Genomic DNA, 13,359 nt, shown 5'->3' on the forward strand with positions numbered 1-13,359 from the left:
TTGGCGGGTCGTGTTCGGAGGACGCATGACTCGACCTTCGCCTCTCCCGAGCCCGTTGGGGAGTTGCAGCGATGAGACAAAAATCAAAATTGGGGAGAAGGGGGTAAAATACAAAAACCCAAAACTAAAAGAATGCTTGAAAATGGCTAGCCATGATCCCCACCAACTTGACAGAGTTGAAGAATTTTTAATAATAAATTCAAAACCTTGCACAATCCAGGTGTGGAACGCTCTAACACGGAACCCAAACCGGCTGCGCGCGTGCGCTATCGTGCGCTATCGTGCGCTATCGTGCATAAATGTATTTTGTCCCCCACACCAAATGTGATCACGACATGCAGGTCAAAATATCAAAACAAACTCTGAACCAATGTCAATTTGGGGACAAGTCGAAAAGCATTAAACATGTATGGCAATTTAGCTAGTTAGCTTGCACTTGCTAGCTAATTTGTCCTATTTAGCTAGCTTGCTGTTGCTAGCTAATTTGACCTGGGATATAAACATTGAGTTGTTATTTTGCCTGAAATGCACAAGCTCCTCTACTCCGACAATTAATCCACACATAAAACGGCCAACCGAATCGTTTCTAGTCATCTCTCCTCCTTCCAGGCTTTTTCATCTTTGAACTTATATGGCGATCGGCATCTAAACTTTCACAGTATTACCACGACGACCGGCAACACAGTTCGTCTTTCAATCACCCACGTGGGTATAACCAATGAGGAGATGCCACGTGGGTACCTGCTTCTATAAACCAATGAGGAGATGGGAGGGGCAGGACTTGCAGCGCGATCTGCGTCAGAAATAGAAAGGACTTCTATTTTAGCCCTTGGCATCGCAGACGCTCGTTGGCGCGCGCGAGCAGCGTGGGTGCAATAACTGAAAAACATGGATTTCTACATTTATTTTGGGAGCTGAATACTTATGCAACGGCTATATTTTTGTTGTTTAATTTTTGTGTAGATTGTTGACCCCCCCCCAAAAAAAGACATTTAAATCCACTTTAAAGCACAATAAAATGTGAAGAAATCCAAGGGGTCTTAATACTTTTGCAAAGCACTGTACATATACACAGAACATTTCTGACTCTCCTACCCTCTATCCCTGTCTACCTTCCACTGTACCTGCAGGTAGGTCATCTTCTCCTTGGCCAGGGATACGAAGGGCAGAATAAACAGAGCTTTCCTCTTCGTCTCCAGTACTCTCTTCAGCATTAACAGCTCTGCCACCAGGGTCTTCCCTGCACTGGTTGGGGCTGGGATTAGAGGTCAGAGGTTAACGGTAAAGGGGGGGTCAGGGTTCTGGGGCAGGGTAGATTGGTACGGGGAAGGGGTCAGGGTAGATTGGTACGGGGAAGGGGGTCAGGGTAGATTGGTACGGGGAAGGGGTCAGGGTAGATTGGTACGGGGAAGGGGTCAGGGTAATTGGGACGGGGAAGGGGGTCAGGGTAATTGGGACGGGGAAGGGGGTCAGGAGTTAATTGGGACGGGGAAGGGGGTCAGGGTAGATTGGGACGGGGAAGGGGTCAGGGTAATTGGTACGGGGAAGGGGTCAGGGTAGATTGGGACGGGGAAGGGGTCAGGGTAGATTGGGACGGGGAAGGGGTCAGGGTAATTGGGACGGGGAAGGGGTCAGGGTAATTGGGACGGGGAAGGGGTCAGGGTAGATTGGTACGGGGAAGGGGGTCAGGGTAGATTGGGACGGGGAAGGGGTCAGGGTACCTGAGTAGACCAGGTTTTGTCCTTGCAGCACGCGTCCCAGACTGAGACACTGAGCCTGCCAGGGGAACATGGAGACGACACCATGACGACGGTAACGCTGAAGGACCGCAGCAGGTAGACCCCAGCTGGACAACAACAACCTGTCACACTGCTCGTCTGGACGCATACACACCGCTGATAGACCAACCCCTGGGAAACACACACACACACACACACACACACACACACACACACACACACACACACACACACACACACACACGTTACACACACACACACACACACACACACACACACACACACACACACACACACACACACACACACACGTTACACACACACACACACACACGTTACACACACACACACACACGTTACATACACACACACGTTACACACACGTTACACACACACACACGTTACACACACGTTACACACACACACACGTTACACACACACACACACACACACACACACACACACACACGTTACACACACACACACACACACACACACACACACACACACACACACACACACGTTACATACACACACACGTTACACACACGTTACACACACACACACACGTTACACACACACACACACACGTTACACACACACACACACACGTTACACACACACACACACGTTACACACACACACACACGTTACACACACACACGTTACACACACACACACACACACGTTACACAGACTAGTTCTTTCATCCCGTACCTGTGGTGTTGAGTGTGCTGGCCTCCAGCCCAGTAGGGGGCGTGAGAACAGAGGCTGACATGTTGTTCCTCAGAGACCGCTGTAGCGCCGCTCTCTCCCTCGCCCGCGCCAGGAGGGAGGGGCTGAACAGGATGAAGTCATCAGATACGTCCAATGGGGAGTCAGCATTCTGGCAGGAACCGTTTCCTCTTCCTGTGGGTGTGGTCTCAGAGCTCCTCCCCTGGCCCTGCGCTTCCTACTGTCAACGACAACATTCAAATGAAATAAACATTTATTGACACGGCTGTTAAAGGGACAATCACGTCAATAAAGTTAAAATGAGATCAAATTATGTTTTTTTGTTTGTATATTAATCTACTTGTAAAAACACACCCTCTGGAGCTACAGTTCTTCTGAGGGGGTGGGGCGTCCGTAGGTCTGTGTGGAAGCGTCCCAGCATGCTCTCTGTCCTCTGAGTCTTCACTGAACAGCAGGCACTGAGCCAGGTCCTTACGGTCCGCTGTCTGAACCAGCCCTGGATGCTCACACACATCTGGTCCTAGTCCAACCTTAGCCCCGTCCTCTGGTCCTGGTGTCAGGGAGGTCTGGGCTGGAGCTGCTGAGGCGTGGGATACCCCTCTCCGGATTAAAGATACCCCCATCTCTACCCCATGTGTTAATTTCATCCCTCCAGGATCCAGAGCTTCCAGCACCTGAGGCATCTCCTCTCCAGGGTCTAAAGAGGAGTCTCCTACCACACACACCTGTCCTGCAGCCACTTCCTGGGCCGTGTGTGTGTTGTCACGCAGCGTGTGTGTGTTGTCAGGCAGCGTGTGTGTGTTGTCAGGCAGCGTGTGTGTGTTGTCAGGCAGCGTGTGTGTGTTGTCACGCAGCGTGTGTGTGTTGTCACACAGCATGTGTGTGTTGTCAGGCAGCGTGTGTGTGTGAGCGGTTTGCAGGCGACTGGAGCGTCTTGGGGTGAGTGGCTGCTCAGGGTCGGGGACACTGCAGAGAGAAACACAGAGTTAAAACATTAAAACATGTAGTCATGTTATAATATAGTAATTAATACAGGGTTATAACATCTAGTTATGTTATAATGTTATAATATAGTAATGATCACAGGGTAATAACATCTAGTCATGTTATAAAATAGTAATGATCACAGGGTTATAACATCTAGTCACGTTATAATATAGTAATTAATACAGGGTTATAACATCTAGTCATGTTATAATGTTATAATATAGTAATGATCACAAGGTTATAACATCTAGTCATGTTATAATGTTATAATAAGGTAATTAAGACAGGGTTATAACATCTAGTCATGTTATAATATAGTAATTAATACAGGGTTATAACATCTAGTCATGTTATAATATAGTAATTAATACAGGGTTATAACATCTAGTCATGTTATAATATAGTAATTAATACAGGGTTATAACATCTAGTTATGTTATAATATAGTAATGATCACAGGGTTATAGCATCTAGTCATGTTATAACATCTAGTCATGTTATAATGTTATAATAAGGTAATTAAGACAGGGTTATAACATCTAGTCATGTTATAATATAGTAATTAATACAGGGTAATAACATCTAGTCATGTTATATTGTTATAATATAGTAATTAAGACAGGGTAATAACATCTAGTCATGTTATAATATAGTAATGATCACAGGGTTATAACATCTAGTCATGTTATAATATAGTAATTAACACAGGGTTATAACATCTAGTCATGTTATAATATAGTAATTAACACAGGGTTATAACATCTAGTCATGTTATAATGTTATAATATAGTAATTAATACAGGGTTATAACATCTAGTCATGTTATAATATAGTAATTAATACAGGGTTATAACATCTAGTCATGTTATAATGTTATAATGTAGTAACTAACACAGGATTATAACATCTAGTCATGTTATAATGTTATAATATAGTAATTAAGACAGGATTATAACATCTAGTCATGTTATAATATAGTAATTAATACAGGGTTATAACATCTAGTCATGTTATAATATAGTAATTAATACAGGGTTATAACATCTAGTCATGTTATAATATAGTAATGATCACAGGGTTATAACATCTAGTCATGTTATAATGTTATAATATAGTAATGATCACAGGGTTATAACATCTAGTCATGTTATAATGTTATAATATAGTAATTAAGACAGGGTTATAACATCTAGTCATGTTATAATATAGTAATGAACACAGGGTTATAACATCTAGTCATGTTATAATGTTATAATATAGTAATGATCACAGGGTTATAACATCTAGTCATGTTATAATGTTATAATATAGTAATTAATACAGGGTTATAACATCTAGTCATGTTATAATGTTATAATATAGTAATTAATACAGGGTTATAACATCTAGTCATGTTATAATGTTATAATATAGTAATTAATACAGGGTTATAACATCTAGTCATGTTATAATATAGTAATTAAGACAGGGTTATAACATCTAGTCATGTTATAATATAGTAATTAAGACAGGGTTATAACATCTAGTCATGTTATGTTATAATATAGTAATTAAGACAGGGTTATAACATCTAGTCATGTTATAATATAGTAATTAATACAGGGTTATAACATCTAGTCATGTTATAATATAGTAATTAAGACAGGGTTATAACATCTAGTCATGTTATGTTATAATATAGTAATTAAGACAGGGTTATAACATCTAGTCATGTTATAATATAGTAATTAAGACAGGGTTATAACATCTAGTCATGTTAAAATATAGTAATGAACACAGGGTTATAACATCTAGTCATGTTATAATATAGTAATTAATACAGGGTTATAACATCTAGTCATGTTATAATGTTATAATATAGTAATTAACACAGGGTTATAACATCTAGTCATGTTATGTTATAATATAGTAATTAATACAGGGTTATAACATCTAGTCATGTTATAATATAGTAATTAACACAGGGTTATAACATCTAGTCATGTTATAATATAGTAATTAACACAGGGTTATAGCATCTAGTCATATTATAATGTTATAATATAGTAATGATCACAGGGTTATAACATCTAGTCATGTTATAATGTTATAATATAGTAATTAAGACAGGGTTATAACATCTAGTCATGTTATAATGTTATAATATAGTAATGATCACAGGGTTATAACATCTAGTCATGTTATAATATAGTAATTAAGACAGGGTTATAACATCTAGTCATGTTATAATGTTATAATATAGTAATTAATACAGGGTTATAACATCTAGTCATGTTATAATATAGTAATTAAGAAAGGGTTATAACATCTAGTCATGTTATGTTATAATATAGTAATTAAGACAGGGTTATAGCATCTAGTCATGTTATAATGTTATAATATAGTAATGATCACAGGGTTATAACATCTAGTCATGTTATAATGTTATAATATAGTAATTAATACAGGGTTATAACATCTAGTCATGTTATAATATAGTAATTAATAGAGGGTTATAACATCTAGTCATGTTATAATGTTATAATGTAGTAATTAACAAATGGTTATAACATCTAGTCATGTTATAATGTTATTATATAGTAATTAAGACAGGGTTATAACATCTAGTCATGTTATAATATAGTAATGATCACAGGGTTATAACATCTAGTCATGTTATAATGTTATAATATAGTAATGATCACAGGGTTATAACATCTAGTCATGTTATAATGTTATAATATAGTAATTAAGACAGGGTTATAACATCTAGTCATGTTATAATATAGTAATGAACACAGGGTTATAACATCTAGTCATGTTATAATGTTATAATATAGTAATTAAGACAGGGTTATAACATCTAGTCATGTTATAATGTTATAATATAGTAATTAACACAGGGTTATAACATCTAGTCATGTTATAATGTTATAATGTAGTAATTAACACAGGATTATAACATCTAGTCATGTTATAATGTTATAATATAGTAATTAAGACAGGGTTATAACATCTAGTCATGTTATAATATAGTAATTAATACAGGGTTATAACATCTAGTCATGTTATAATATAGTAATTAATACAGGGTTATAACATCTAGTCATGTTATAATGTTATTATATAGTAATTAAGACAGGGTTATAACATCTAGTCATGTTATAATATAGTAATGATCACAGGGTTATAACATCTAGTCATGTTATAATGTTATAATATAGTAATGATCACAGGGTTATAACATCTAGTCATGTTATAATGTTATAATATAGTAATTAAGACAGGGTTATAACATCTAGTCATGTTATAATATAGTAATGAACACAGGGTTATAACATCTAGTCATGTTATAATGTTATAATATAGTAATGATCACAGGGTTATAACATCTAGTCATGTTATAATGTTATAATATAGTAATTAAGACAGGGTTATAACATCTAGTCATGTTATAATGTTATAATGTAGTAATGATCACAGGGTTATAACATCTAGTCATGTTATAATATAGTAATTAAGACAGGGTTATAACATCTAGTCATGTTATAATGTTATAATATAGTAATTAATACAGGGTTATAACATCTAGTCATGTTATAATATAGTAATTAAGACAGGGTTATAACATCTAGTCATGTTATGTTATAATATAGTAATTAAGACAGGGTTATAACATCTAGTCATGTTATAATATAGTAATTAATACAGGGTTATAACATCTAGTCATGTTATAATGTTATTATATAGTAATTAAGACAGGGTTATAACATCTAGTCATGTTATAATGTTATAATATAGTAATTAAGACAGGGTTATAACATCTAGTCATGTTATAATATAGTAATGAACACAGGGTTATAACATCTAGTCATGTTATAATGTTATAATATAGTAATGATCACAGGGTTATAACATCTAGTCATGTTATAATGTTATAATATAGTAATTAAGACAGGGTTATAACATCTAGTCATGTTATAATGTTATAATGTAGTAATGATCACAGGGTTATAACATCTAGTCATGTTATAATATAGTAATTAAGACAGGGTTATAACATCTAGTCATGTTATAATGTTATAATATAGTAATTAATACAGGGTTATAACATCTAGTCATGTTATAATATAGTAATTAAGACAGGGTTATAACATCTAGTCATGTTATGTTATAATATAGTAATTAAGACAGGGTTATAACATCTAGTCATGTTATAATGTTATTATATAGTAATTAAGACAGGGTTATAACATCTAGTCATGTTATAATATAGTAATGATCACAGGGTTATAACATCTAGTCATGTTATAATGTTATAATATAGTAATGATCACAGGGTTATAACATCTAGTCATGTTATAATGTTATAATATAGTAATTAAGACAGGGTTATAACATCTAGTCATGTTATAATATAGTAATGAACACAGGGTTATAACATCTAGTCATGTTATAATGTTATAATATAGTAATGATCACAGGGTTATAACATCTAGTCATGTTATAATGTTATAATATAGTAATTAAGACAGGGTTATAACATCTAGTCATGTTATAATGTTATAATGTAGTAATGATCAAAGGGTTATAACATCTAGTCATGTTATAATATAGTAATTAAGACAGGGTTATAACATTTAGTCATGTTATAATGTTATAATATAGTAATTAATACAGGGTTATAACATCTAGTCATGTTATAATATAGTAATTAAGACAGGGTTATAACATCTAGTCATGTTATGTTATAATATAGTAATTAAGACAGGGTTATAACATCTAGTCATGTTATAATATAGTAATTAATACAGGGTTATAACATCTAGTCATGTTATAATGTTATTATATAGTAATTAAGACAGGGTTATAACATCTAGTCATGTTATAATGTTATAATATAGTAATTAAGACAGGGTTATAACATCTAGTCATGTTATAATATAGTAATGAACACAGGGTTATAACATCTAGTCATGTTATAATGTTATAATATAGTAATGATCACAGGGTTATAACATCTAGTCATGTTATAATGTTATAATATAGTAATTAAGACAGGGTTATAACATCTAGTCATGTTATAATGTTATAATGTAGTAATGATCACAGGGTTATAACATCTAGTCATGTTATAATATAGTAATTAAGACAGGGTTATAACATCTAGTCATGTTATAATGTTATAATATAGTAATTAATACAGGGTTATAACATCTAGTCATGTTATAATATAGTAATTAAGACAGGGTTATAACATCTAGTCATGTTATGTTATAATATAGTAATTAAGACAGGGTTATAACATCTAGTCATGTTATAATGTTATTATATAGTAATTAAGACAGGGTTATAACATCTAGTCATGTTATAATATAGTAATGATCACAGGGGTTATAACATCTAGTCATGTTATAATGTTATAATATAGTAATGATCACAGGGTTATAACATCTAGTCATGTTATAATGTTATAATATAGTAATTAAGACAGGGTTATAACATCTAGTCATGTTATAATATAGTAATGAACACAGGGTTATAACATCTAGTCATGTTATAATGTTATAATATAGTAATGATCACAGGGTTATAACATCTAGTCATGTTATAATGTTATAATATAGTAATTAAGACAGGGTTATAACATCTAGTCATGTTATAATGTTATAATGTAGTAATGATCAAAGGGTTATAACATCTAGTCATGTTATAATATAGTAATTAAGACAGGGTTATAACATTTAGTCATGTTATAATGTTATAATATAGTAATTAATACAGGGTTATAACATCTAGTCATGTTATAATATAGTAATTAAGACAGGGTTATAACATCTAGTCATGTTATGTTATAATATAGTAATTAAGACAGGGTTATAACATCTAGTCATGTTATAATGTTATTATATAGTAATTAAGACAGGGTTATAACATCTAGTCATGTTATAATATAGTAATGATCACAGGGTTATAACATCTAGTCATGTTATAATGTTATAATATAGTAATGATCACAGGGTTATAACATCTAGTCATGTTATAATGTTATAATATAGTAATTAAGACAGGGTTATAACATCTAGTCATGTTATAATGTTATAATATAGTAATTAAGACAGGGTTATAACATCTAGTCATGTTATAATATAGTAATGAACACAGGGTTATAACATCTAGTCATGTTATAATGTTATAATATAGTAATGATCACAGGGTTATAACATCTAGTCATGTTATAATGTTATAATATAGTAATTAAGACAGGGTTATAACATCTAGTCATGTTATAATGTTATAATGTAGTAATGATCACAGGGTTATAACATCTAGTCATGTTATAATATAGTAATTAAGACAGGGTTATAACATCTAGTCATGTTATAATGTTATAATATAGTAATTAATACAGGGTTATAACATCTAGTCATGTTATAATATAGTAATTAAGACAGGGTTATAACATCTAGTCATGTTATGTTATAATATAGTAATTAAGACAGGGTTATAACATCTAGTCATGTTATAATATAGTAATTAATACAGGGTTATAACATCTAGTCATGTTATAATGTTATTATATAGTAATTAAGACAGGGTTATAACATCTAGTCATGTTATAATATAGTAATGATCACAGGGTTATAACATCTAGTCATGTTATAATGTTATAATATAGTAATGATCACAGGGTTATAACATCTAGTCATGTTATAATGTTATAATATAGTAATTAAGACAGGGTTATAACATCTAGTCATGTTATAATATAGTAATGAACACAGGGTTATAACATCTAGTCATGTTATAATGTTATAATATAGTAATGATCACAGGGTTATAACATCTAGTCATGTTATAATGTTATAATATAGTAATTAAGACAGGGTTATAACATCTAGTCATGTTATAATGTTATAATGTAGTAATGATCACAGGGTTATAACATCTAGTCATGTTATAATATAGTAATTAAGACAGGGTTATAACATTTAGTCATGTTATAATGTTATAATATAGTAATTAATACAGGGTTATAACATCTAGTCATGTTATAATATAGTAATTAAGACAGGGTTATAACATCTAGTCATGTTATGTTATAATATAGTAATTAAGACAGGGTTATAACATCTAGTCATGTTATAATATAGTAATTAATACAGGGTTATAACATCTAGTCATGTTATAATATAGTAATTAAGACAGGGTTATAACATCTAGTCATGTTATGTTATAATATAGTAATTAAGACAGGGTTATAACATCTAGTCATGTTATAATATAGTAATTAAGACAGGGTTATAACATCTAGTCATGTTAAAATATAGTAATGAACACAGGGTTATAACATCTAGTCATGTTATAATATAGTAATTAATACAGGGTTATAACATCTAGTCATGTTATAATGTTATAATATAGTAATTAACACAGGGTTATAACATCTAGTCATGTTATGTTATAATATAGTAATTAATACAGGGTTATAACATCTAGTCATGTTATAATATAGTAATTAATACAGGGTTATAACATCTAGTCATGTTATAATATAGTAATTAATACAGGGTTATAGCATCTAGTTATGTTATAATATAGTAATGATCACAGGGTTATAGCATCTAGTCATGTTATAACATCTAGTCATGTTATAATATAGTAATTAATACAGGGTAATAACATCTAGTCATGTTATAATGTTATAATATAGTAATTAAGACAGGGTAATAACATCTAGTCATGTTATAATATAGTAATGATCACAGGGTTATAACATCTAGTCATGTTATAATATAGTAATTAACACAGGGTTATAACATCTAGTCATGTTATAATGTTATAATATAGTAATTAACACAGGGTTATAACATCTAGTCATGTTATAATGTTATAATATAGTAATTAATACAAGGTTATAACATCTAGTCATGTTATAATATAGTAATTAATAGAGGGTTATAACATCTAGTCATGTTATAATGTTATAATGTAGTAATTAACACAGGGTTATAACATCTAGTCATGTTATAATGTTATTATATAGTAATTAAGACAGGGTTATAACATCTAGTCATGTTATAATATAGTAATGATCACAGGGTTATAACATCTAGTCATGTTATAATGTTATAATATAGTAATGATCACAGGGTTATAACATCTAGTCATGTTATAATGTTATAATATAGTAATTAAGACAGGGTTATAACATCTAGTCATGTTATAATATAGTAATGAACACAGGGTTATAACATCTAGTCATGTTATAATGTTATAATATAGTAATGATCACAGGGTTATAACATCTAGTCATGTTATAATGTTATAATATAGTAATTAAGACAGGGTTATAACATCTAGTCATGTTATAATGTTATAATGTAGTAATGATCACAGGGTTATAACATCTAGTCATGTTATAATATAGTAATTAAGACAGGGTTATAACATCTAGTCATGTTATAATGTTATAATATAGTAATTAATACAGGGTTATAACATCTAGTCATGTTATAATATAGTAATTAAGACAGGGTTATAACATCTAGTCATGTTATGTTATAATATAGTAATTAAGACAGGGTTATAACATCTAGTCATGTTATAATATAGTAATTAATACAGGGTTATAACATCTAGTCATGTTATGTTATAATATAGTAATTAAGACAGGGTTATAACATCTAGTCATGTTATGTTATAATATAGTAATTAAGACAGGGTTATAACATCTAGTCATGTTATAATATAGTAATTAAGACAGGGTTATAACATCTAGTCATGTTAAAATATAGTAATGAACACAGGGTTATAACATCTAGTCATGTTATAATATAGTAATTAATACAGGGTTATAACATCTAGTCATGTTATAATATAGTAATTAATACAGGGTTATAGCATCTAGTTATGTTATAATATAGTAATGATCACAGGGTTATAGCATCTAGTCATGTTATAACATCTAGTCATGTTATAATATAGTAATTAATACAGGGTAATAACATCTAGTCATGTTATAATGTCATAATATAGTAATTAAGACAGGGTAATAACATCTAGTCATGTTATAATATAGTAATTAAGACAGGGTAATAACATCTAGTCATGTTATAATATAGTAATGATCACAGGGTTATAACATCTAGTCATGTTATAATATAGTAATTAATAGAGGGTTATAACATCTAGTCATGTTATAATGTTATAATGTAGTAATTAACACAGGGTTATAACATCTAGTCATGTTATAATATAGTAATTAAGACAGGGTTATAACATCTAGTCATGTTATAATATAGTAATTAAGACAGGGTTATAACATCTAGTCATGTTATAATATAGTAATTAATACAGGGTTATAACATCTAGTCATGTTATGTTATAATATAGTAATTAATACAGGGTTATAACATCTAGTCATGTTATAATATAGTAATTAATACAGGGTTATAACATCTAGTCATGTTATAATATAGTAATTAATACAGGGTTATAGCATCTAGTTATGTTATAATATAGTAATGATCACAGGGTTATAGCATCTAGTCATGTTATAACATCTAGTCATGTTATAATATAGTAATTAATACAGGGTAATAACATCTAGTCATGTTATAATGTTATTATATAGTAATTAAGACAGGGTTATAACATCTAGTCATGTTATAATATAGTAATGATCACAGGGTTATAACATCTAGTCATGTTATAATGTTATAATATAGTAATGATCACAGGGTTATAACATCTAGTCATGTTATAATATAGTAATTAACACAGGGTTATAACATCTAGTCATGTTATGTTATAATATAGTAATTAATACAGGGTTATAACATCTAGTCATGTTATAATATAGTAATTAATACAGGGTTATAACATCTAGTCATGTTATAATATAGTAATTAATACA

The 13,359-nt window shown here is 31.5% G+C and overlaps 1 protein-coding gene across 1 annotated transcript in view; it reads right to left on the bottom strand.

Annotated features, from left to right (window-relative positions):
• LOC106593755 (DNA polymerase theta-like) overlaps positions 1-2,988 on the bottom strand; it is a 29,299-nt gene extending 26,311 nt beyond the window's left edge. Inside the window, 4 exon segments of the mRNA XM_045711551.1 lie at positions 1,125-1,255; positions 1,722-1,910; positions 2,457-2,691; positions 2,842-2,988. Coding sequence (XP_045567507.1) covers positions 1,125-1,255; positions 1,722-1,910; positions 2,457-2,691; positions 2,842-2,988 — 702 coding nt within the window.
• Between the last annotated feature and the right edge of the window lie 10,371 nt (positions 2,989-13,359).

Source organism: Salmo salar, unplaced genomic scaffold (genome assembly GCF_905237065.1).
Source record: "Salmo salar unplaced genomic scaffold, Ssal_v3.1, whole genome shotgun sequence".
Taxonomy (NCBI): domain Eukaryota; kingdom Metazoa; phylum Chordata; class Actinopteri; order Salmoniformes; family Salmonidae; genus Salmo; species Salmo salar.